This window comes from Erythrolamprus reginae, chromosome 1 (genome assembly GCF_031021105.1).
Source record: "Erythrolamprus reginae isolate rEryReg1 chromosome 1, rEryReg1.hap1, whole genome shotgun sequence".
NCBI lineage: Eukaryota > Metazoa > Chordata > Lepidosauria > Squamata > Dipsadidae > Erythrolamprus > Erythrolamprus reginae.
This window is the reverse complement of record NC_091950.1, coordinates 34,890,353-34,916,494: the sequence shown is the minus strand read 5'-3', so window position 1 is coordinate 34,916,494 and position 26,142 is coordinate 34,890,353. Positions and strand designations below refer to the sequence as shown.

General features: G+C 45.4%; 1 protein-coding gene across 18 annotated transcripts in view; it reads left to right on the top strand.

The window, feature by feature from the left end:
- The window catches only part of NIN (ninein), a 173,438-nt gene that overhangs the window by 122,066 nt on the left and 25,230 nt on the right, over positions 1-26,142 (top strand). For 10 of the 18 annotated variants that reach the window (XM_070749183.1, XM_070749157.1, XM_070749190.1 and 7 more), the window contains exons 16-23: positions 373-884; positions 3,306-5,333; positions 7,049-7,118; positions 18,220-18,435; positions 18,778-18,891; positions 19,363-19,485; positions 21,158-21,271; positions 23,593-23,739. In XM_070749183.1, the coding sequence (XP_070605284.1) occupies positions 373-884; positions 3,306-5,333; positions 7,049-7,118; positions 18,220-18,435; positions 18,778-18,891; positions 19,363-19,485; positions 21,158-21,271; positions 23,593-23,739 (3,324 nt within the window). The remainder of the gene's footprint in view (positions 1-372; positions 885-3,305; positions 5,334-7,048; positions 7,119-18,219; positions 18,436-18,777; positions 18,892-19,362; positions 19,486-21,157; positions 21,272-23,592; positions 23,740-26,142) is intronic. The other 8 variants (XM_070749229.1, XM_070749221.1, XM_070749238.1 and 5 more) reach the window with 1 other exon arrangement.

The following is a 26,142-nucleotide window of genomic DNA, read 5'->3' as shown; positions in this document are numbered from 1 at the left end:
TCAGAATACTTTTTTCCTTGTTTCCCACCTCCAAAATCTAGATGTGTATTATACTCCGAAAAATACAGTAGTTGGTTGTATTAGCAGCTTACAAGCAGTAATTTAAAATTTGTAAGCCTTTTATAAAAGTTAGGCTGGTTGGACATATTGAGAACTATACTCCTACACACCTGTTGGGTATCAGGTTGGGAAAGTCTGCCTTTTTTTTGGTTGGGGAAATCTGACCTCTTTTTAACAGATTTAAAAGGTTATGAGTGGCGGAGGTCACCTTCATTTTCAGTTATATCTGCTATTGAACGAAACTGTCTGGAATTGTTTATGCTTCTATTGAGTTATGCAGAAATGCTAATCATAATCTTTCCCTTCACTTAGGTATGCGATTATGAAAAGCAGCTTGAGGAGACCAAGGCCAACTATGAGGAGGGACAAGACAACCTCCAGGAGAAGTACTGTCAGGAGAGACAAGTGCTAGAGGAACAAATTGGGTGTCTGCAAATCCAGGTTTCTGAGCTTCAGGGACAACTGGAAAGCTTGAGGCAGGCCAAGTCTCAGCAGAACGTTGAAGGGAACAATCTCCAGATGAGCATGGATGAGAGGTCTAGCCTTATAGAATGCCTGAAGTTCGATCATGAGCAGGAGCTCCAAGCCAGACTGCAAGAGGCGGAAGAAAGCTTTAGCCATGAGAAGGAAGAGTTGATTCAGTCTAAAGCCTGGTTGGAAGAAAGAATGAGAACTTTAGCACAGGCCATCCAAGAAGAAAAAATGGAGCTGGAAAATGGGTTCCATGAGAAGTTGCAAAGATTGATGGAGAAGCATGCCCTGGAGATGGAGCAGCTACAACAAGAGCTACTAAGAGGGCATCAGCGAGAACTCCAGGAACAAAAGTGAGTAAGCATAGAATTTACCTTGAAATTTACCATTTTATCTTAGGAACCCTGACATCTGCAGTTCTGGGGTAAGCTTAAGATCTCTAATAGAAGCTAAATCATATTCCTGCTAATGAATGAAATGCAAAATCTTTTGGAAGATTTCTGAGCTAGGCTTTAGGAAAATCCAGTAGAAGAAAGCAAGAAAAACCGTAATTGTATTTGTATCGGATACATTGTTTTTATTTATTTATTTTACTTGCCAAATTTTGTAACTGCCCATCTCCTTCACAGAGTGGCTCGGGGCAGTGCACAAATAAATTAGCAAAACAAAAAATCAGTTTAACTATCTTTCAAGAGTATATAATTGTATCTGCATTGATCTGGTTGCTTTGTATATTGTGTGGGTGCACTGAATTGTATATACATCTACATATATATTGAATTGTGAGTCGTTCTTTGTCAATTGGACCAGGTGTCCCCACTCGACCATCTTCAATTTCAATGAAACTTTGTACATATATTCCTTATGGTATAAAACTGAGGTGTGCAAAATTTTAGGTGGTTAAGTGGGGGCACCTGGTCCACTTGACAAAGATTGACCCTTGTGATAAAGTATATTTTAAACAGTGTATTCAATATATCACTATAACAGATCACTATTTTTGCACTACCGTAGTTTTGGATCACGTTTCCTGTCTTGACCGATAAAATTTTTGTTTGTTTTTAAATGGGCCATTTCCACCTTCAAAAACAAGCCTTGAATCTAAACCTACACAGCCCTGCAATGATGACACGATTTTACTGAGACAGCTTTTATTGTTCCAGCTTTTACTGAAAAAATTGGTTGTGACCAATTGAATGGCATTTTCCAACTGTGTGAAAGTATCTGTAGATTCCCATCATGTGTAGCATATATTAATATTTAAAGGTATCACTAGTTTCTTTTTAAATGCTACTGGTTATTCATTAATATTTTATCCGAGACTGAGAACCATACTCATATCAATATCCCTTGCTTGGACATTATTACAATTATTACAACTGGTACAATATTCTAGTCACTGTCAAAGAATAGATATTAGCTCAGAAGTCAGAACTTCTTAATAAAATAGGTTTTGAAACTGACTATATTCAACATGAAGGTATTATAGATACATCAAATGTGCTCTTGGTGTCTTAAAACAGGCTGATATTATTATTATTAGATGGCAGAGCAACTAATCAAAGAACTCTTGACTTATGGTAGTGGTACATTACTGCATTGTTTGATCACGGACCTCGGATATTGATGCCCCTATTCAGTTTGATCTGCATAAAATAGCATATTTCATGCACTGCATACCCTGATTGTTTGCTCTGCCTTATAAATGGCAGAAATCCCCAAGGGTGAATGGATCCAAATGATGATATTTGACAATATTTGTCAAGCCTTTGATACCTCTAGACTGGTAAAAGTCTACCAAAGGAACCATGCTCCAGGGAGTCTGTCCTTAAAACCCATTCCATGTGAAGTGACTTTCGCACCATACCTTCTCTGTTAGGGCACCTAACCTCTGGATCCTATCTGGAAATTGAATTGCTCTAATCTTTCTGTCCTTCAACAAGTCTTAGAAACCTGGATCTAATCAAGCACTTACGGATAATGTGCCTTGGGGATTTTTTACTCATTGTTTGTTACTTTAGTCCCCAATTCATTGCTTTGAATTATTTTTATATTGTAGTGGAACTTTTATGCATCATCCATAATTATTCGGCCATTAATGTGAGCATAGAACGAATAAAGAAATAAACTCTACAGATAATTTTGGCAGTTGGATGAGACTCTTGGTTTTATACATATCTGGAGCTTCAGGATGCTCATCCTTGGTTTTTAGCATCTCTTCTCCCGGTTTTACTGGTCCAATAAATCTAGCTCGCTCTTTGTGTAAGTCACAAATTGAGTAAGGACCTTAGCAATTCTAAACATCAATAATATATAAATAAATATGAATAAACCTAACAAGTCAAAAATATTTTTGGATTGTGTTCAGGCTATTTAGGAGATCATTGTACTCTAAAATGATAATCAGTTCATTCAAAAAGCTATTTCACCCTTTAGATGATAATTTAATATATTAAATAGCATATCCTGTATTAACAAAATCTGTAATTATTTTGCTAGGTCATTATTCTTAACTTAATAGGATGTAATCTGATTGAACATGAGCTCCTTTTTGAAAGGAAAAAGAAAAATAAGCAGGGAACAGGAATTAATCAGACTAGGATTAAAAATAAAAAATACCAGACTAAAAATTACAGATGGCCATTGTTGCAATTTGTGGCTAAAACTGTATGCCAAGTCTAAGACAACTAAAAACTAGTACAATAGGTGGTCTACAATCCTTTGTGCCTGAATGTGTAGAGATTTCAGTAATGTGTTGTGTTGACCACATTTAGGATAAAAATGGAAAATGAGTATAATGGAAGAATATCTCAGAGAGAGGAATGGTTCACCGCTGAACAACAAACACTTGCAAGAAAGTATGAGGAAACCATAAACAAACTTGAGGAGCAGCATCAACAAGAATTGCTCAAGCTCTCCAGACTGCAGTCCGGTGAGAAATCCCAATGGGAATCTGAAAAAAATGAAATTCTCCAGGAAGGCATTGAGGTCCAAGCAAAATGGAAAGAAAGGCTGGAGAAAGAGAAAGCAATCTCTTCCTTACTGGATCAAGACAAGAAACGTCTAGAGACAAATTACAAGGAGCATGTGGACTTTTTGGTCTTGGAGAAAAAGCAACTTCAACAAGTAGTTCAGGACCTGAAAAAGCAAGAAAATGAAGTGGGTGAGAAACTCCTGAAGATTCAATCCAGCCATGAGATGGAGCTAAGGAAAAGAGAAAAAATGCCAACATCAGAGGAAGAACAAAGGCAACTTAGCAAAATGCTTGGGAGACTAGAAACAGAATTTGCACATGAACAAGAAGAACAGAATCCTAAGACTTTGGAGTATTTGAAGCAAGAGATGCCCAGCAGAGCAATAGAAGGAAAAAATGAATTGAAGTCAAAGATCCCAGTGCTTGGAAATAAAATAAAAGATCGACAGCAGGAATTGCAATGTCAGTCCAAATGGCAAAACAATCTTGTTTCTTTAAACAAGGATGGAGAAGCAAAAGGAAGCGATTTTCAGGAATCTGTCAAGCACTGGAGCTCTGGAAAGGAGATAAATGTCCTTTCAAAACAAGAAACGGGAGAAGAAAATAGTGTAGGAACTACTTCTTTGATGGATGACTCTTTGAAAGAACCAGAAAGAGAATCAACCCAATACCCTGGATTCATCCCATTAATTCCAGAAACATTGGTAGATGATCAGCTCCCAAGTGTGACTGACAAAGGCAGTCAAATTGCATCAGAAGATGGAATGAAAAAATTAGACAAGATTGCAATTCCAAACATGAAAAATGGAGGGACGACAGCTGAAGAAATCATGGAAACTTCACATGTCTTGCAGAAGTCTCGCTATGAAGAAGTTCTGGCAGAGAATGAAGCTCTTAAGCTGCAACAGAATCAGCTTCTGGAGAGGATCATTCTGCTAGAAACTGAATGCAATCAAGCAGCTCATGCTCGACAAGACATGGCTTCACAGGTTCAGAAGGAGCTCGAGGAGATCCTTAAAACTATCCCCCAGCCTAATGTGTTGCCATGTGGAAGTGCTGAGAAGGAGGGAAGTTTGCATTGGGAAAAAATGCCTTCTGGCAGTGCGACAAAAAACGAAATGCTCCTTGCTGAAGCTTTGGATACTGATTTAAGTGTTGAGGAAATGAGTGCCTACCCTCTGTTATTTGAGGCAGATCATGGAGACGTTGGAACGGACAATGGAGACCTCCATGATGTAGTATCAGAATTTGAGGATATGGATATGGTGGAAGACGCAGACTCCAGAATAGGTCCTAAAAATTTTGAATGTTCAGAAGAACTCAAACTGGAAAACCAAGCCCTCAAAACAGAGATAATCAAATTGCTAGAACGTAACAATAAATTGGAGGGATGCATGCCAATATTTCTAAGCCTGCAATCCAAGCTAGATGAAACCAACCAAGACTGTTTCACACTTAAGGAAGAGAAAGAGCAACTGCTGCAGAAGGTGAGAGACCTGGAAAAGAAACACGACCAGTTGATGATGGAAAAGGCCAACCTGCAGACTTCCAAGCTGGTTTTGCAAAGCCAGCTGGGCAAACTAGATGAGCTCATGCTGACTCTGCAACCCCAGAGGAGTGGACGGCTGGGCCGTTTTGAGAATGTCACCAAAGATGCAGAAGGGGACAGGAAAGGGCTCCATGAGCTGAACAGGAAGCTCAGAGAGAAAATAGCAGTGCTCCTGAAGCAGAAAAGCACCCATGCTCAGGAGAAAGAGAGTCTGAATGCTGTTCTTCACAGTTTGCAGAGCACCTACAATGAGCAGCTCCAGAAGATTGAGTTTTTGAGGTAATGTGGAATCCTTCCACTTGGCTCTGCTTTTTGGAACTAACTACCTAATACTTCATTGTCCGCCTGTCACTTGGCTCTGCTTTTTGGAACTAACCACCTAATACTTAATTGTCCACCTCGCATGGCTTGGATTAACATATAGATTAACTTTTCCTTGAAGACAAAATGCTTTGTGATTTCTAACATGAACTAATAACATTTCATAGAGATTTGAAGAATAAATAACCAAGTATCACTTTTATGGAGTATTAGAAAGCTGAATTGCTTAGACGGCAGGTTTATCTGTTGGGAGCTGTGACATGAGACAGTTTTTATGTACTGCTTAGCTTAATGCTTTTATATGTCCTCATTACAATACTACCTTTTGTATCATTCTTCCTCTTCTTCATCTTAATTCCTTGTTTTTAAATGATTGTAATTCTGATTAGTTAATCATTAACACTTTTAATGTATTTTGATTCAACATAATTTCACTGTAGATATTTCCTATAAAATAGGACAAGTTTACTTTGTTTGCTAACAATATAGTAAGAAAAACATATTTTGCAGATTGATGGCTTGCATCATAAAGTAATATCATAGCAGAATTTCCTTCAAGTTGATGACTTCATACACATTATAATGGTGGGTTTTTTAGGCAATTATATGGCAGTGGTTTGCTACAGAACATTTCAACTTCCCACTCCAGTCTACAGATCTGGAATTTCCAAGTGGTCTCCCGCTCAGCTAATAGTGAAGTTGAGAAGCTTGGCTCCTTAAATCATCTAAGATTAACGAAAGGAAGCTACCTGCCATAGGCATAAATAATAAGCATTTCAATAAACTAACTCAGGCTGAAACAGTTCAAAGTATCTTGAGTATCCTATAAAATAGTCTATAAGATATAGAATAGAATAGAATAGAATAGAATAGAATTTTTATTGGCCAGGTGTGATTGGACACACAAGGAATTTGTCTTGGTGCATATGCTCTCAGCGTACATAAAATAAAATATACATTTGCCAAGAATCATATACAGTAGTCTTTATAGTCTATAAAATATGGACTATATTTTTGAATCCTAAGAGGTGAGCATCTTAGAGAGGAAGAATGAGATTGCCTTATTAAATGAAAAAATCATCTCTCCCATATGTAACCGAGGGAGCCTAAAACAGATAGTTCTCAACTTACAACAGTTCATTTCGCAACCTTTTGAAGTTACAATGGCATTGAAAAAAAGTGACTTATAATCATTGTTCACACTTATGGCTATTGCAACATCCCCATTATAGTTGGATGCTTGGCAACTGCTACATATTTATGACAGGTGTAATGTCCCAAGGTCATGTGATCACCTTTTGCAAGCTTCTCATAAGCAAAGTCAAATGGGGAAGCCAGATTCACTTAACAACTATGTTACTAACTTAACAACTCCAGTGAGTAACTTAACAAGTGTGACAAGGAAAGTCATAAAACGGAGCAAAACTCATTACATTTCTCACTTAGCTCAATTGTGGTCATAAGTTGAGGAATACTTGTAATTTGAACAATCTTTCAGCTGTTATGAGATGCTTTTATAGTTCCTATTTATATTCACCCACATAAGCATTCACCTTCCAAAATATTTAGGCAGTCTGCCATTCAAACCCAAAGTACAGTACCCAAATGGACCTACCTGTGAGAAAATTGCCATGCTGTTGAATGTGATAATAATATATACTGTGCATTTTTAGGCAAAAAACAGAGACCGTGCTGAAGGAGAAAATGGCTATGCAAAAGATAGCTGAAAACTTGAAGAAGCAGGTAGGATTTTCTACATTTTAGGCAATCTTTGTTACCCAAAAAACCCTGAATTCAGTTTGATTGTAAAATTGATTGTAATTATATAGGTTCCTTCCCACTTTTCATCCCCGTACTTGTAGTTTTACATTAATATTTTAATTTATTTTCACCTAAATTCTATCCTGATGTTTCATTTTTACTTCTACTTTAGAGTGACTGTTACATTATTAGTTTTATACTGGTCTATGAAGGAAATAAAACACAGACTTTGAATCAAGAGTGATTGAGAAAGGGGTTAACAACTATAACATTCACTAATGGCAAGTGCTAATAGGATCAAATATGAACTTTACTTCCTGTCTAATATGAAGATTGGAACTTGGCTATTCCCAGGCTTTATGCTTGCTCATCATAAGATAGGATTCATGAGTTAAACCTTCTCTTTTCAAAGTGCCTTTTTTTTAAAAAAACCTATGTTTCTAAATAATTATTTAGCGATCAAAGTTATATTGCTGCTCATTTCACAGAGACTCTGGGCAGAAAGCAAGAATCAGCCAGAATAATAAATAAAAACAAAAAATGTATGACATAAATTTAAGCCTTAATAATAAATCTCATCAACAGGAAAATATAAACCACAGGAGAAGGAGGATAAAAGTAGCTACCTCAACAATGGAGCCATATGAGCAGGTTATCTGGGGGCCCCAGACCTTGAGCCAAGGCTTGAGGGCTTTGGGGAATAACCAAAAAGGGATGGAACTACAGTAGTCCCTCGATTATCGCGAGGGTTCCGTTCCAGGACCCCTTGCGATAATCGAAATTTCGCGATATAGCGGTGCGGAAGTAAAAACACCATCTGCGCATGCGTGCCACTTTTCCATGGTGTTTTTACTTCCGCACCGCCAGCCCGCTGCCCGCCACTTGTCCGCTGCCCGCCCGCTCACCTCGCCAGCAAGAGGGGAAGACCCATGAAAGATTCCTTGGGCCGCCTAGCAGCTGATCTGCTCGGCAGCGCAGCAGCAGCCTGCGCTGCCGAGCAGATCAGCTGCTAGGCGGCCCAAGGAACCTTCCATGGGTCTTCCCCCTCTTGCTTGTGAGGGCGCTTCAACGTTTCCGGACGGCAAGCTCGGACTCTTTCTTTTTCCCTCAGAGGACGCTTATGACAGGCGGCTGAGGCTTCGAGTGTGTCCCCTTCCACCGCCAAGGTCTCCCAGGAGTCCACACCCCCTTTTAAGGCGCCCGCAGATCAAGCGCTCTAGCCAGGCCCGGGCGCACGCCCCCTCTTCCCGCTTCGGTGGGCCTGCCCGGCGCGGGGGTCTCTTCCCCCTCATGGACACTCTTCGTGCCTGGCTTCCTTCTCTCTCCTCCCTTCCCCCCGCTTTCCTCCGGGCGTGTTGGAGAAGAGGGTCTTCTTCCGCTCTTATTGTCTTGGGTGGGCGGGAGGCAGGAGCTGCAGAAAGGGAAACTTTTTTGTTTTCCTTCGCTCCGCCACCCAAGAGAGCGGAGAGGCAGCGGGGGCGCAAGGAAGAAGAAGCGGTGGTGGCGGCGGCTTCCTTCGGGGGCAACGCCAGCAAGAGGGAAGATGACGCGCGGGCGGCACAGGGGGGGGGGAGGCAAAGCTCTGCGGCTCCAGCCACTTTCAGCCAAGCCTCCCCGGCCACGGAGCCAGGGAAGCCGAGCCGGGCGTGGAACATCGGCGCAGGAGGCAGGACACGATCGGGCGACCGGAGCAGCAGCGCCGCCGCCGTCACGCCCGGCTCGGCTTCCCTGGCTGCGTGGCCGGGGAGGCTTGGCTGAAAGTGGCTGGAGCCGCAGAGCTTTGCCTCCCCCCCCCTGTGCCGCCCGCGCGTCATCTTCCCTCTTGCTGGCGTTGCCCCCGAAGGAAGCCGCCGCCACCACCGCTTCTTCTTCCTTGCGCCCCCGCTGCCTCTCCGCTCTCTTGGGTGGCGGAGCGAAGGAAAACAAAAAGTTTCCCTTTCTGCAGCTCCTGCCTCCCGCCCACCCAAGACAATAAGAGCGGAAGAAGACCCTCTTCTCCAACACGCCCGGAGGAAAGCGGGGGGAAGGGAGGAGAGGTCTTCCCCCTCTTGCTGGCGTGCGTGGGCGGTGGGGAAGACCCATGGGAGATTCCTTGGGCCGCCTAGCAGCTGAGGGTCTTCCCCACCGCCCACGCACGCCAGCAAGAGGGACACTCTTCGTGCCTGGCTTCCTTCTCTCTCCTCCCTTCCCCCCGCTTTCCTCGGGGCGTGTTGGAGAAGAGGGTCTTCTTCCGCTCTTATTGTCTTGGGTGGGCGGGAGGCAGGAGCTGCAGAAAGGGAAACTTTTTGTTTTCCTTCGCTCCGCCACCCAAGAGAGCGGAGAGGCAGCGGGGGCGCAAGGAAGAAGAAGCGGTGGTGGCGGCGGCTTCCTTCGGGGGCAACGCCAGCAAGAGGGAAGATGACGCGCGGGCGGCACAGGGGGGGGGAGGCAAAGCTCTGCGGCTCCAGCCACTTTCAGCCAAGCCTCCCCGGCCACGGAGCCAGGGAAGCCGAGCCGGGCGTGGAACATCGGCGCAGGAGGCAGGACACGATCGGGCGACCGGAGCAGCAGCGCCGCCGCCGTCACGCCCGGCTCGGCTTCCCTGGCTGCGTGGCCGGGGAGGCTTGGCTGAAAGTGGCTGGAGCCGCAGAGCTTTGCCTCCCCCCCCCCTGTGCCGCCCGCGCGTCATCTTCCCTCTTGCTGGCGTTGCCCCCGAAGGAAGCCGCCGCCACCACCGCTTCTTCTTCCTTGCGCCCCCGCTGCCTCTCCGCTCTCTTGGGTGGCGGAGCGAAGGAAAACAAAAAGTTTCCCTTTCTGCAGCTCCTGCCTCCCGCCCACCCAAGACAATAAGAGCGGAAGAAGACCCTCTTCTCCAACACGCCCGGAGGAAAGCGGGGGGAAGGGAGGAGAGGTCTTCCCCCTCTTGCTGGCGTGCGTGGGCGGTGGGGAAGACCCATGGGAGATTCCTTGGGCCGCCTAGCAGCTGAGGGTCTTCCCCACCGCCCACGCACGCCAGCAAGAGGGACACTCTTCGTGCCTGGCTTCCTTCTCTCTCCTCCCTTCCCCCCGCTTTCCTCGGGGCGTGTTGGAGAAGAGGGTCTTCTTCCGCTCTTATTGTCTTGGGTGGGCGGGAGGCAGGAGCTGCAGAAAGGGAAACTTTTTGTTTTCCTTCGCTCCGCCACCCAAGAGAGCGGAGAGGCAGCGGGGGGCGCAAGGAAGAAGAAGCGGTGGTGGCGGCGGCTTCCTTCGGGGGCAACGCCAGCAAGAGGGAAGATGACGCGCGGGCGGCACAGGGGGGGGGGAGGCAAAGCTCTGCGGCTCCAGCCACTTTCAGCCAAGCCTCCCCGGCCACGGAGCCAGGGAAGCCGAGCCGGGCGTGGAACATCGGCGCAGGAGGCAGGACACGATCGGGCGACCGGAGCAGCAGCGCCGCCGCCGTCACGCCCGGCTCGGCTTCCCTGGCTGCGTGGCCGGGGAGGCTTGGCTGAAAGTGGCTGGAGCCGCAGAGCTTTGCCTCCCCCCCCCTGTGCCGCCCGCGCGTCATCTTCCCTCTTGCTGGCGTTGCCCCCGAAGGAAGCCGCCGCCACCACCGCTTCTTCTTCCTTGCGCCCCCGCTGCCTCTCCGCTCTCTTGGGTGGCGGAGCGAAGGAAAACAAAAAGTTTCCCTTTCTGCAGCTCCTGCCTCCCGCCCACCCAAGACAATAAGAGCGGAAGAAGACCCTCTTCTCCAACACGCCCGGAGGAAAGCGGGGGGAAGGGAGGAGAGGTCTTCCCCCTCTTGCTGGCGTGCGTGGGCGGTGGGGAAGACCCATGGGAGATTCCTTGGGCCGCCTAGCAGCTGAGGGTCTTCCCCACCGCCCACGCACGCCAGCAAGAGGGACACTCTTCGTGCCTGGCTTCCTTCTCTCTCCTCCCTTCCCCCCGCTTTCCTCGGGGCGTGTTGGAGAAGAGGGTCTTCTTCCGCTCTTATTGTCTTGGGTGGGCGGGAGGCAGGAGCTGCAGAAAGGGAAACTTTTTGTTTTCCTTCGCTCCGCCACCCAAGAGAGCGGAGAGGCAGCGGGGGCGCAAGGAAGAAGAAGCGGTGGTGGCGGCGGCTTCCTTCGGGGGCAACGCCAGCAAGAGGGAAGATGACGCGCGGGCGGCACAGGGGGGGGGGGAGGCAAAGCTCTGCGGCTCCAGCCACTTTCAGCCAAGCCTCCCCGGCCACGGAGCCAGGGAAGCCGAGCCGGGCGTGGAACATCGGCGCAGGAGGCAGGACACGATCGGGCGACCGGAGCAGCAGCGCCGCCGCCGTCACGCCCGGCTCGGCTTCCCTGGCTGCGTGGCCGGGGAGGCTTGGCTGAAAGTGGCTGGAGCCGCAGAGCTTTGCCTCCCCCCCCCCCTGTGCCGCCCGCGCGTCATCTTCCCTCTTGCTGGCGTTGCCCCCGAAGGAAGCCGCCGCCACCACCGCTTCTTCTTCCTTGCGCCCCCGCTGCCTCTCCGCTCTCTTGGGTGGCGGAGCGAAGGAAAACAAAAAGTTTCCCTTTCTGCAGCTCCTGCCTCCCGCCCACCCAAGACAATAAGAGCGGAAGAAGACCCTCTTCTCCAACACGCCCGGAGGAAAGCGGGGGGAAGGGAGGAGAGGTCTTCCCCCTCTTGCTGGCGTGCGTGGGCGGTGGGGAAGACCCATGGGAGATTCCTTGGGCCGCCTAGCAGCTGAGGGTCTTCCCCACCGCCCACGCACGCCAGCAAGAGGGACACTCTTCGTGCCTGGCTTCCTTCTCTCTCCTCCCTTCCCCCCGCTTTCCTCCGGGCGTGTTGGAGAAGAGGGTCTTCTTCCGCTCTTATTGTCTTGGGTGGGCGGGAGGCAGGAGCTGCAGAAAGGGAAACTTTTTGTTTTCCTTCGCTCCGCCACCCAAGAGAGCGGAGAGGCAGCGGGGGCGCAAGGAAGAAGAAGCGGTGGTGGCGGCGGCTTCCTTGGGGGCAACGCCAGCAAGAGGGTCTTCCCCCTCTTGCTGGCGTGCGTGGGCGGTGGGGAAGACCCATGGGAGATTCCTTGGGCCGCCTAGCAGCTGAGGGTCTTCCCCACCGCCCACGCACGCCAGCAAGAGGGCGAAGACCCTCTTGCTGGCGTTGCCCCCGAAGGAAGCCGCCGCCGCCACGCCCGGCTCGGCTTCCCTGGCTCCTTGGCCGGGTGGGCTCGGCCGAAAGGGGCTGGAACTGCAGAGCCGAAGGGTGGCCTTTTTGTCTGGGAGGGAAGATGACGCGCGGGCGGCACAGGGGGGGGGGGGAGGCAAAGCTCTGCGGCTCCAGCCACTTTCAGCCAAGCCTCCCCGGCCACGGAGCCAGGGAAGCCGAGCCGGGCGTGGAACATCGGCGCAGGAGGCAGGACACGATCGGGCGACCGGAGCAGCAGCGCCGCCGCCGTCACGCCCGGCTCGGCTTCCCTGGCTGCTTGGCGGGGGGGGGGGAGGCTTGGCCGAAAGGGGCTGTACCCGCAGAGCTTTGCCTCCCACCCCTCGCCCCTGTGCTGCCGGCGCGTCATCTTCCCTCCCAGACTCCCCCGGCAAAGTGACGTGGAGGAATGGAAAGCTGAAACCGGGCGGTTTGAGTTTCCCATTCCTTCAAGTCACTTCGCCGCTGCTCTCCTGGCTAAACTGTGTGGCAGGAGACAGGCTTTGAGTTTTTGGCTGGGGGGGAGAAGTAGAACCTTCCTAACTCCCCCCCCCCACCAGCCAGAAGGAGCGGCGAAGTGACGTGGAGGAATGGAAAGCTGAAACTGGGCGGTTTGAGTTTCCCATTCCTCCAAGTCACTTTGCCGCTCCTCTCCTGGCTAAACCGGCGGCAGGAGACAGGGTTGGGGGGGGGGGTACTGGGAAGCCCCCCAGGCCGACTGCCACCTTTTCAAACAGCCGCGCCCTTCCCAGCTGAGTCCTGAAGCCAAGCGCCTTTGGAACTTCTGCGCTTGGCTTCAGGACTCAGCTGGGAAGCGGCACGGGTGTTTTAAAAGGTCTCCCCCGGCATGGGGGGCTTCCTAGCACCCCCCCAAACCCGGGTTGGGGGTTCGGGGGGGGGTGCTAGGAAGCCTCCCATGCCGGCGGGAAGACCCAGGGAAGGTTCCTTTGGCCGCCTAGCAGCTGATCTGCCCGGCGGTAATGCAAACTCCACCATCTACGCATGCGTGCAGATGGTGGTGTTACTTCCGGGTAGAAAACTCGCGATATAGCGTTTCGCGAAGCTCGAGATCGCGAAACTCGAGGGATCACTGTAGTCTAATTTCAAGGGGGAGGAAATGTTCCACAAGGCAGTTACTGTTCTGTCAGGCTCTCTGGTAGAATCCTCCCAAAAATTCACAGGTACAAATTTCAGACACACACACACATTTGAAAATTCAAAACAATGTTCTTTATAATGAAAATTCACTAAAACCAAGCCCTCTTTTGGTGTAGCCAAGAGCACTCGTCTCCAAACAAACTGGTAATTTGTACAAGTCCCTTATCAGTTCTATGATACTTAGCTTGCAGCTGGGAGGCAATTCACAGTCCTTCTTCTTTCACAAAGTGAAAAACACTTTGCTCTGGTTTAGTTTCAAAGCGGGGGGAAATCAGCACACAAAAAGTCAAAGTCAGTAAAGCAGGCACGAAACACAAGGATCAGATAATCCTCCACAATGGCCAAACCCACAGGCTGCTATTTATAGCAGCCTCACTAATTACCACAGCCCCACCCAACCACAGGTGGCCTCATTTTCTTTGATAATACTCTCCCAGTTGTTGTTGCCTATGCATTGCTCTCCGCATGCGTGGCTGTATCATTAACTCTTGTTCTGAATCCAAAGAGGAGCTAGATAATTGCTCTCCTTCTGAGCTGTCTGCCACACTCTCCTCCTCCCTGTCACTCATATCTTCTTGGTCAGAGGAGCCTTCATCAACAGATTCCACCGGGGGCAAAACAGGCCTGCAGCATGTGGATGTCTCCCCCACATCCACAGTCCTTGGGGCAGGAGCTGGGCCAGAGCTAACCACAACAGTTACTATGGCAGAAAGGAGCAAGAGCACATCTTCTGGAGCCCATCAAATGAAGATCCTTGGCTAACGTTACTCACAACCTGCTTACTTTGCTATACCTATTGGGACATGCTTATGCAATCGGGAGAGGCATTCCTTCTGATAACTCAGTCCCATCCCATAAAGGACTTGAAAGGTTAAAACCAAAACTTTGATTTGGACCGAGAAGCAAACGGGTAACTAATGCAGCTTGCAGAGCAGAGATGTTATCATGTGTTGTTCTAGGAGCACACATAGCTTTTTATATGCTGGCTTTTTACTGCATGAATCCTAGAGGTCAGGACTAATAAAGGTATTGGTTGGAGAATTATGGAAAATTATTATTATTATTATTATTATTATTATTATTATTATTATTATTATTATTATTATTATTATTTATTGGATTTGTATGCCGCCCTTCTCCGCAGACTCGGGGCGGCTAACAACAGTGGTAAAACAACATGAACAATCCAATTAATAAAAACAACTAAAAAACCCTTATTATAAAAAACCAAACATACACACAAATATACCATGCATAACTTGTAATAGCCTAGGGGGAAAGGATAACTTAACTCCCCCATGCCTGGCGACAAAGGTGGATCTTAAGTAATTTGCGAAAGACAAGGAGGGTGGGGGCCGTTCTAATCTCTGGGGGGAGTTGGTTCCAGAGGGCCGGGGCCGCCACAGAGAAGGCTCTTCCCCTGGGGCCCGCCAAACGACATTGTTTGGTCGACGGGACCCGGAGAAGGCCAACTCTGTGGGACCTTATCGGTCGCTGGGATTCGGGCGGTAGAAGGCAGTTCCGGATGTATTCTGGCCCAATGCCATGTAGGGCTTTAAAGGTCATTACCAACACTTTGAATTGTGACCGGAAACCGATCGGCAGCCAGTGCAGGCCGCAGAGTGTTGCAGAAACGTGGGCAAATCTAGGAAGCCCCATGATGGCTCTCGCGGCCTCATTCTGCATGATCTGAAATTTCCAAACACTTTTCAAAGGTAGCCCCATGTAGAGAGCGTTGCAGTAATCGAACCTCGAGGTGATGAGGGCATGAGTGACTGTGAGCAGGGCCGCCGATAGACGGGTACTACTGGGAGCCCCGTACCGGGCCCGGTGATTAGAGGGCCCCCGCATTAATGCCGTCAATCAGAGCTTCCCTTCGGTAAAAGAAAAATAACCCCGGAAGAATGGACGTGAGGGAAACTCGAGGCGCCTTCCCAAAGCAAAAGAAGGGAGGTTTGTTGTCGTGTGGGGCTGGTCTTCAGAACCCGGTTGTAACTTATACCAGCGTTTCCCAACCGGTGCGCTCCTGCTCGATGCCGCGGTTTTCGGCGCTCTCCTGCTGGGCCCCAAAGAAGGAAGGCAGGAAGAAGGAGAGCTTCATTCTTCGCGCCTTTTTCCCGCCTTCCTTCTTTGGAGCCCAGCAGGAGAGCGCCGAAAACCGCGGCATCGAGCAAAAGCCGGGGGACAGCTGCGAGCTGGAGCCCCAGGACGGAAGTACCGGCAGCGCCCCGCCCAGCTGGAACTTTCCTGGCGTCGGCGGCAAGTGTCCTTTGTGGCCCGGTGGGAGATGGTGGGGGGGGTGGCTGCAGCGGCCGCAGGCAGTCGCGGGGAGATGGTGGCGGCGAGAGGGAGCTCCAGGCGGCGGCGAGAGGGAGCGCTCTCTCTCTCTCTCTCAGCTGACTGAAAGCGGGAGCCCTGACGTGGCGGTTGGACGTGCTGCTGGACGTCGTACATGCTGGCGCTGCGGGCCTGGCATATACGGTGTCCAGCAGCACGTTCAGCTGCCGCCGTCAGGGCTCCCGCTTGCAGTCAGCTGAGAGAGAGAGAGAAAGAAAGAAAGAGAGACATATAAGAGAGGCAGAGAGAGAGAGAAAGAGAGACATAGCAAGAGAGGCAGAGAAAGAGAGACAGAGCAAGAAAGAAAGACAGCAAGAGAGGCAGAGAAAGAGAGATAGAGAAAGAGAGAGAGAAAGAGAGACATAGCAAGAGAGGCAGAGAGAGAGAAAAAGAAAGAGAGACATAGCAAGAGAAAAAGAGAGACTTAGCAAGAGAGGCAGAGAGAGAGAGACAGAGCAAGAAAGAAAGACAGCAAGAGAGGCAGAGAGAGAGAGACAGAAAGAGAGACAGAGAGAGAGAAAGAGAGAGAAAGAGAGATAGCAAGAGAGGCAAAGAGAAAGAAAGAGACATATAGCAAGACAGTGAAAGAGAGAGAGAAAAAAGCAAGAAAGAGATAGCAAGGGAGACAGAGAGAGAGAGAGAGCAAGGGAGAGAGAAAGACAGAGGAAGGGAAGGAGGGAGAGAGAAAGAGAGCAAAAAAGAGAGGAAGAAAGAAAGAAAGAGGGATGGAGAGAGAGAAAGAAGGGAAGGAAGGAAAAGAGAGAAAGAGGGAGAAACAGAGCGAAAGGGAGGAAGAGAGAGGGGTTTTTTGTCCAAACTTTTCTTTAGCCCGCCCCCCCCCCCCGCCCCCCCCTTTCAATGTTCCCCAGGATTTTGAAAATATGAATAATGTGCCGCGGCTCAAAAAAGGTTGGGAAACACTGACTTATACAACGATAGAATCCCTGTATTATCAGAGGGTCTCCAACCTTGGCGACTTTAAGACTTGCGGACTTCAACACCCAGAGTTCCCCAGGCAGCTTCGCTGGCTGAGGAACTCTAGGAGTTGAAGTCCGCAAGTCTTAAAGTCGCCAAGATTGGAGACCTCCTGCTCTATCTACACTGCTCAAAAAAATAACGGAAACACTTAAACAACACAATATAACTCCAAGTAAATCAAACTTCTGTGAAATCAAACTGTCCACTTAGGAAGCAACGCTGATTGACAACTTGGAGTTTATATTGTGTTGTTTAAGTGTTCCCTTCACCTTTTTTTGAGCAGTGTACTTTGAAATTAACTTGGATACCACGGGCTGGTTCAGACCTGCGTTCACCGATGGGCGTAAAAACTAGATCGAAAAGGATATTGAGATGTGAAGCAATATGAAATTGTATTTGGTTTTTTTTTAACAGCTCCTATTTTAATACCACTGATAACTACACAACCCCCTGGATAATTAGAATAGAATAACAGTGGGAAGGCACCTTGGAGGTCTTCTAGTCCAACCCCCTGCTTAGACAGGAATCCTACACTACTTCAGACAGATGATTTTTTTTTAAAAAAGTAGTTATTATGTAAACATTAAAAAAATAAGATAGTACATAATCTATCATTTTACAATATACTCATTTGTTTGTTTAAATTTTGTATTTGCATTTTATAAGACAAGCAACAAAACAACACAACATAACAAACACCACCCCCGTCCCTTTTGAACTGTTATCCTCACAGTTCCTTCTTTATATAGTTATACGGCCTGTAACATCAGCGGTTATTATATGATTATTCTATAGTTCCAGTAAAACTAAGGTCAAGTTGTTGCTATCATAATCTTATGAATAAAGTTAATTCTGGGAACATCGGGTTTTATTTACAGCTATTTTCAGATGATTATCTAACATCTTCTTAAAAACTTTAAAAAAGTAGTTTTAAAATGGCGGGGGGGGGGGCAGACACTTAGGCTGTATGGGGCCCCAAAATTCCTGATGGCGGCCCTGACTGTGAGCAGTGACTCCCTGTCCAAATAGGGCCGCAACTGGTGCACCAGGCGAACCTGAGCAAACGCCCCCCTCGCCACAGCCGAAAGATGATGTTCCAATATCAGCTGTGGATCGAGGAGGACGCCCAAGTTGCGGACCCTCTCTGAGGGGGTCAATAGTTTCCCCCTCCCCAGGGTAATGGACGGACATTTCAAAAATAAAATTCTGTTCATTGAGAGAATATTAGATTTGTGTTAAAGTGATAGGCAGTAGTCTCAACTACTTGCAATCAATGCTGGTTTTTTCAAGAGAGTATAGTATGGCCCAGCACTCCCCATATCCTGAAACCAATAACAGCTGATTGAAGAGTAACCTTCATTCCCTTCTCCATTGGAATTATTTTGCAGAAGGGAAGAGGCTTGAAAAGTATGGTTTCCTTTGTCGAAGGACATTTTTCTTGCCATTAATTTTTGTTGGGTTCTTGTTTCCTAATCAGGTATCTGAACTGAAAGCCAGGAATCAGCAATTAGAATTGGAAAATGCTGAACTTGGCCATCAAAACTCTCCAAATCGAGCAGATGGACAAGATTCTAACCAACAGTTTATGAAAACATTTCAGCAAAAGGGAAAGGATGCTAGGAGATACATGTCGGATGAATGGGAAAGAGAGAATTCCCAGCTCAAAGAAGAATTGGAGAACTCTAAAATTCAGGTACAAATGAGGCTACAGGAACCAAAGTTGAATAGTAAGATGCCAGATTCAGATCTTGGTTTGACCATCATCTTTGACCTTCCCAACTTCCTCTTAATATTTTGAGAATAATAATACCTGCCACCATTATCGCCATTGTCATTATTATTACTATTTCAATGTATAGGCTTCATAAAAAAGAGACTCAATAAAGAACAAAATAAAAGCACATTTTAAAGAAAAAATATAAATTTAAATTTAGCCAATGCTTAAGCTGCAAATTAACCAACCTTTGAGGCTTTCTGAAAAGGGTATTTGCCTCTACTTTCAAATTTAATTTAAGTTTCTTTAATTGACTTCTAGTCCTCATCATTGGTCTCATCCTTGGAAACAGAGCTAGCCCAGCTCAGAATTCAGGTTCATGGTCTGGAGCAGGAGAACCATTTCCTCAAAGAAGAACTGGAGAATGTAAAACAGGTAATGATGGGCGGAATTCCTTTCTTCCCAAAGGGAATGGATATCTATTTCTGGGAATCAATTTATTTATTTATTTATTTATTCAATTTTTATGCCGCCCTTCTCCTTAGACTCAGGGCGGCTTACAACATGTTAGCATAGCACTTTTTTTAACAGAGCTAGGCTATTGCCCCCACAATCCGGCTCCTCATTTTACCCACCTTGGAAGGATGGAAGGCTGAGTCAACCTTGAGCCGGTGATGAGATTTGAACCGCTGACCTTCAGATCTACAGTCAGCTTCAGTGACCTGCAGTACAGCACTCTACCTGCTGCGCCACCCCGGCTCATCAATTACTTTATGCAGGGCACTCCTGAGCTGTAGACAGCCTCCATTTAGCTGCAAACATCTCATAGATATTATTGAGAAGTTCTTTTTGAATGCGGTTTAAACATACTCATCTCAAAAGTTAAAACAGAGATTTTTTCCATAGCTACCCAGATGCCTGGATCTTTCTGAGCTGGAGAATCAGATTTCCAGTGTCATCATAAAAAATGAGAAGCTACTGAAAGAGAAAGAAGCCCTCAGTGAAGAGCTGAACCGGTACATAGAGAAGGTGAGGACACACAATAATGTCCCATACAAATAGACTATTTGTTTCATTCTACACATTATTTTGGGGGGGTGTGGTGCTCATAGCCACCTTCCTTGGTCTTCTTGTTTTTATTTTTTATTTTTTTAAAAAAAATTATTGAATTTTCAAAAGGACAAACAAGGACATACAACACTAAACATTTAAGGAGCTACCATTGCTCCTCTTGTCATAGAAGTCTAACTAATACAAAAATGTAAAAAATCCTAACTATAATCAGATCAAAACAGAAATGTCATACATGTAAGTTACATTCTTGTTAAATTTAACTCTATATTTTTGACATTAAACTTATTAATTAAATTTCTTTACATTTTAAAATATTCTATGCTTATACAAACAAAAAAAGAAAGAAAAAAGTTATTAGTAATACTATTTACTATTTCATTATATATTATAATTAATTGTTAATACCATTTTTAAAATTCTTGTTTTTAAACTGCTTTTACTTTCTAAGATCAAAGATGATGCACAAGAAACCATGCCTTTTCGTTATGTGTAAGTCCAAATAGAAATTGGGGATAGATGCAGTCCATTGCTTCAGCAGAAACATATACATTTTGTCATATACATATACATATCTACGAGACCACTTCCTGCCGCACGAATTTATTTTTATTTATTTATTTATTACTTAGATTTGTATGCCGCCCCTCTCCAGCGAACGGTGAGGTCCCACAGATTTGGCCTCCTTAGGGTCCCATCGACCAAACAATGTCAGCTGGCGGGACCTAGGGGAAGAGCCTTCTCTGTGGGAGCCCCGACCCTCTGGAATCAGCTCCCCCCAGATATTCGCACTGCCCCCACCCTCCTTGCCTTCCGAAACAGCTTAAAAACTCATCTTTGCCGCCAGGCTTGGGACTTTTAGATCTTTCCCCTGACCACTGAATGCTTAAGTATGATTGTTGAATGTTTGGTCAATAAGTTTTTTTTTAATTGTTTTTTAAATTGTAGTATTAATTGGATTTACACTATCGTCCTGTTTTTATACATGCTGTGAGCCTCCCCCGAGTCCTCGGAGAAGGGTGGCATACAAATCCAATTAATTAATTAAATACATACATACATACATACATACATACATACATACATACATACATACATACATACATACATACAGCCATCCAGAAAATAATGATAATTCTTGGGAGCAAGAGAATGCAATAGAACAGCCAGGGGATGCTATCTGGATGACTGCAGGCAATGGCATGATGACCAGAATGCATTTTCCCTTTCTTTTCCACCTTTTAATCTCCTTTTAGCCCATGGTGACATGAAAATGGTGAAATGTGCATTGTGACATCATAACACAAGTTTAACGTCTTATGTATTTATGATGCAACTACAGAAGAATGGAATTTACATCATGATGCACATTTCCCATTTGGCCTCTCTTGGTTTCCTTTTGTAGATGTCTATACCTTTCCATTAAGATGTTGCAGAGCACTGATAGTTCAGCAACTCAAGTGGTTTACAAATATATTATGATCCAATTACTTTGGTAGTGAGACTCCTTGAGCCAGAAGAAAAACTATTGAGGGTTAGGAACTGATGGTACATTTGCAGACTGATGGGGTCTTGGTAGCTGACTGTAGATACTGATAACAGTCCTACCTGGGCTTTTCTATCTTTGCAGGCAACTAAAGTGGCTTTCCTAGAGAACCTCACGGCTTCATTGAGGGAAGAGAACTCATCTTTGGAGCACCAGAATCAGCATTTGAAAGCACAAATGGCAGTATCTCAAGACAAGGTGTGTAATTGTCCTGTTAAAACACTTAACAGTTCTAGAGTCTAGACCAGTGATGGTGAACCTTTTCTTCCTCGGGTGCGTGCACGCTATCGCACATGCGTGAGTGCCCACACTCATAATTCAATGCCTGGGGAGGGTGCAAATAGCTTCAACCACTTCCTGGAGGCCCTCTGGAGGCCGGAAATGACTTGTTTCCCAACTTCTGGTAATCCCAGTAGTCTCATGTTTCTCCCTCCCCAGGCTCTAAAGGCTTACCTGGAGTCAGGGGAGAGTAAAATGCCCTCCCTCATCCCCCTGGAGTTTCTCTGGAAGCCAAAAACACCCTCCCAGAGCCTCTGTATGAGCCAAAAATTAGCTGGCTGGCACACACATTCATGATGGAGCTAACTTAGGGCAACGGCTCACTTGCCAGCAGATATGGCTCTGCGTGCCACCTATAGCACCCGTGCCACAGGTTCGCCATCACTGGTCTAGACTGTTGATACATTTACCCACAGGTTGATAAAAATGGCTTCTAGTTGGCTTAAAATTTAACCGTTCATTTGATTCTGTGCAGTTACGCTGCAGCTATGATTTCTCTCCCACAAAAGCATTAGATTAACAATATTGTGGAGAAGAACAATATCATCATTACACCTTTGGTTCTCTTGTGTTTGCTTGCTTCCACACTGTTCTGTTGGGCTCTCTGGTAGAATCCTCCCAAAAATTCACAGGTACAAATTTCAGACACACACGTTTGAAAATTCAAAACAATGTTCTTTATAATGAAAATTCACTTAAACTAAGACCTCTTTTGGTATAGCAAAGAGCACTCGTCTCCAAACAAACTGGTACAAGTCCGTTATCAGTCCTGTGATACTTAGCTTGCAGCTGTGAGGCAATTCAAAGTCATTCTTTCACAAAGTAAAGCACACTTTGCTCTGGTTTAGTTTCAAAGCAGGGAAAAATAAGCACACAAAAAGCCAAAGTCAGTAAAGCAGTCCTGACACACAACGATCAGATAATCCTCCACAATGGCCAAACCCACAGGCTGCTATTTATAGCAGCCTCACTAATTACCACAGCCCCACCCAACCACAGGTGGCCTCATTTTCTTTGATAATAATCTCTCAGTTGTTGTTGCCTATGCATCGCTCTCCGCATGCGTGGCTATATCATTAACTCTTGTTCTGAATCCAAGGAGGAGCTAGATAATGGATCTCCTTCTGAGCTGTCTGCCACACTCTTCTCCTCCCTGTCACTCATGTCTTCTTGGGCAGAGGAGCCTTCATCATCAGATTCCACCGGGGGCAAAACAGGCCTGCAGCATGTGGATGTCTCCCCCACATCCACAGTCCTTGGGGCAGGAGCTGGGCCAGAGCTAACCACAACACACAATAAACCAAAATGTACTCTCTTTTTTCCCTCTCTGCTTTTGCCTCTGCATTTATCCATAGATGTCTCTTTTTGCCAACTAAAGATGAACTTTACTGAGCACTAAAAATTTCTTTCATAGTACTATATGTTCCTTTCATGATTTTAAAAAATCTATTGAGTAGGTCATGCGGGCATGCTTTTCTTTCACTTCCCACCTGTGCTGAAAGAGTTTATTTTGCATTATCTTGATTCTGTCACTGTTTGAAAAATGTCTCCAGAACAAGAACTGTTTCTATACACTCTGTTTCTGTAAAGGAGAGAAAACACCCATGTTTCTTTATCTTCAAGTACAGAGAAAGTGTCTTTGTTCTTATACAGTGATACCTCGTCTTACAAACCCGTCGTCATACAAACCTTTTGAGATACAAACTCGGGGTTTAAGATTTTTTTGCCTCTTCTTCCAAACTATTTTCACCTTACAAACCCAAGCCGCCGCCACTGGGATGCCCCTCCTCCGGACTTCTATTGCCAGCAAAGCACCCATTTTTGCACTGCTGGGATTCTCCTGGGATTCCCCTGCAGCATCATAAAAACACGGAAGCCCGGAGGTGGAGTTTCCCATGGAGGGGAGCCTCAGGGGAATCCCAGCAGCGCAAAAACGGGCGCTTCGGCTGGCAAAAGGGGTGAGTTTGGGGCTTACACGCATTAATCATTTTTCCATTGATTCCTATGGGAAACATTGTTTCATCTTACAAACTTTTCACCTTACAAGCCTCATCCCGGAACCAATGAAGTTCGTAAGACGAGGTATCACTGTAAAAGGTTTTTGCAACCTGAAATACATATTCTGCACATAGAGTTTTTGATCGAGCAGGGAAACAAGTGTGTGATAAAAGCGTCTTGTCTTTGCTGGAATAACCATCTATTTCATGCCCCGAACTTCCTTTTTTCTTCGACTCTTTTAGATCCAGAATTTCGATGATATTGTGCAAAACGTTAGCCTTCAGGTATCCAGGCTCAAATCAGACCTGAGGGTCACCCAGCAGGAAAAAGAGACTCTAAAACAGGAAGTGGCGTCATTGAACAAGCAACTGCAAATGGCCAATGAGAAGGTACAGCCAAATGGGAAGGTCTGATTTCAACAGTTGCTGAGTCATCCTGATATTTATTTAAGGGATAAATGCGCTGCTGTTGAGAAGCAGAAGTCTTCCCACATCTTTAAATACAGGTGTTGACAGATTTAAATAAATTGATGTTTTGAGCATTCTTTCAAAACCCCACTTTTTTATGCTGACCTTTCCTGTTATTGATGAATTAATATATTTCCATTTGATGAATTATCTTTGTTCTTTATTTTCTGTTCTATAAGTATTGCTAACTGCTTCAGGCTTGTTTGTGATGAAAAATGATACATTGAACACAAAACTCTCTCTAACCCCATTTCAGGATTAAGGAAAATGATGACAATTTAATATTTGTTCAGTTACCAAGAGACCAGAATAGCTGCACGAAATGCTTTATAGCTGTTCAGCAGAATACCTCGCACTAATTAAAGATTCTAAACCAATTCATTCTTCAATTATTCACACAGCTGGATTGAAATCAAAATACTTTCAGAGTTGTCTTTACCATTGGAGTAAATGGAAAATGTGGATTAGATAGTCCTTTCTAATTGGAAAAATATCCATTTAGTTTGAGTATACCCCATCTTTTCTCTTCAGAGCCCCAGGTGGCTAATAGAGATCTCCTCTCATTTATTTGCCAGCCAGAATTTGGTGAGGAAGGTAAAATACCTGTGTTTCTCAAATTTGGCAGCTTGAATATGTATGGACTTGAACTCCCAGAAACAGCGAGAGGAATGAAAGTTGGGAGTTAAATTCCATCTTCAAGTTTTCAAAGTTGAAAAAGCATTAGAAACATAGAAGTCTGATGGCAGAAAAAGACCTCATGGTCCATCTAGTCTGCCCTTATACTATTTTCTGTATTTTATCTTAGGATGGATCTATGTTTATCCCAGGCATGTTTAAATTCAGTTACTGTGGATTTATCTACCACGTCTGCTGGAAGTTTGTTCCAAGGATCTACTACTCTTTCAGTAAAATAATATTTTCTCATGTCGCTTTTGACCTTTCCCCCAACTAACTTCAGATTGTGTCCCCTTGTTCTTGTGTTCACTTTCCTATTAAAAACACTTCCCTCCTGGACCTTTTTTAACCCTTTAACATATTTAAATGTTTCGATCATGTCCCCCCTATGTTCGATCATTGGGTGACCAAATGATTAGCTTCTACTTTAAGGATTCCAAGCAGCTTTCAGATCAAGTGACAGCCTGAATCCAGGTCTCATCAGTGGTAAACTAAACTAAACTATAGTGTGTGGGCTTTTTTTTTCCAAATTAAGATATGTCATAATTATCTTTTTTCAGTGGATAGGAGTGTGAGAAATTGGCTTCCACTTTTCTTTCGTTCCATGAATATAAGCAGTTGCCAATCCATACCCTTTGTCTTGAATGTTAAAATGGTTTCATATACTGTACTTCATAAATGTTTATTCACTTTTTAGCAATTATGTGCATCCCATCTGGTTTTGATTGAATAGAACACTTTCAAACTATTTTCATCCCGTTCAAATTTTGTCACCATAACTTCCAAATGAATTTACTTGTTGGAGACTCATGGCTATATTAATTTTTAATTGCAAAAGTTTACTTTTGTTTTGCATTTATTTTTATTATTGTTGTTGTTGTTGTACAATTTTCTTGGTTATGTATAAAATTTCTATATTCACAATAACAGTATACCGTCTGTGTACCGTCTATTGAATACAGATAGTAAATCTTATACACACAGTATTTGTAACTATTATTCTCACTACCTATTTATTTTCATCTTCACTTATCCTTGTTGAAAATTTTGTGTTATTTGATTAGGCCCTCTGTTCAATTTCATCTATAATCCATCAATAATATCAAACATTATAAACATCAAGTGAACATCACATTTATAATCATTAATGAGCAATGAGCTCCTGGCTCTCAGGAAACAGGCTCCAGAAGAGGTCGTGACAGCTGTCAGCCTTGATAGCTTCAAGGCAGGATTAGACAGATTCATGGATGCCAAGTGTATCGGTGGTTATTGAAACAGGTGTCCATATGCCGCCTCTATGTTGGTTGAGGCAGGCAGGATTCCCTTGGGTACCATTTGTTGGGGGTCAAGGGAAAGGGAGGGTTTTGCCTTCTCTTTCTGCTCAAGATCCCCATGGACAATTGGTGGGCCACTGTGTGTCACAGAATGATGGACTCGATGGGCTTTGGCCTGATTCACCATGGCTCTTCTTATGTTCTAACTTCCAAGTAATCATGAGGTTTACTTATCTTAATTATTCAATGTTCATTATTCAATTACACAAATCACTTCATCTTTATTTACATACCTAGATGTTTAACTTTTGTTGCTATTTTACACCCATTAATAGAATAGTTCCCTAATTAAAAAGCAATATTTTCCCCATTCCTG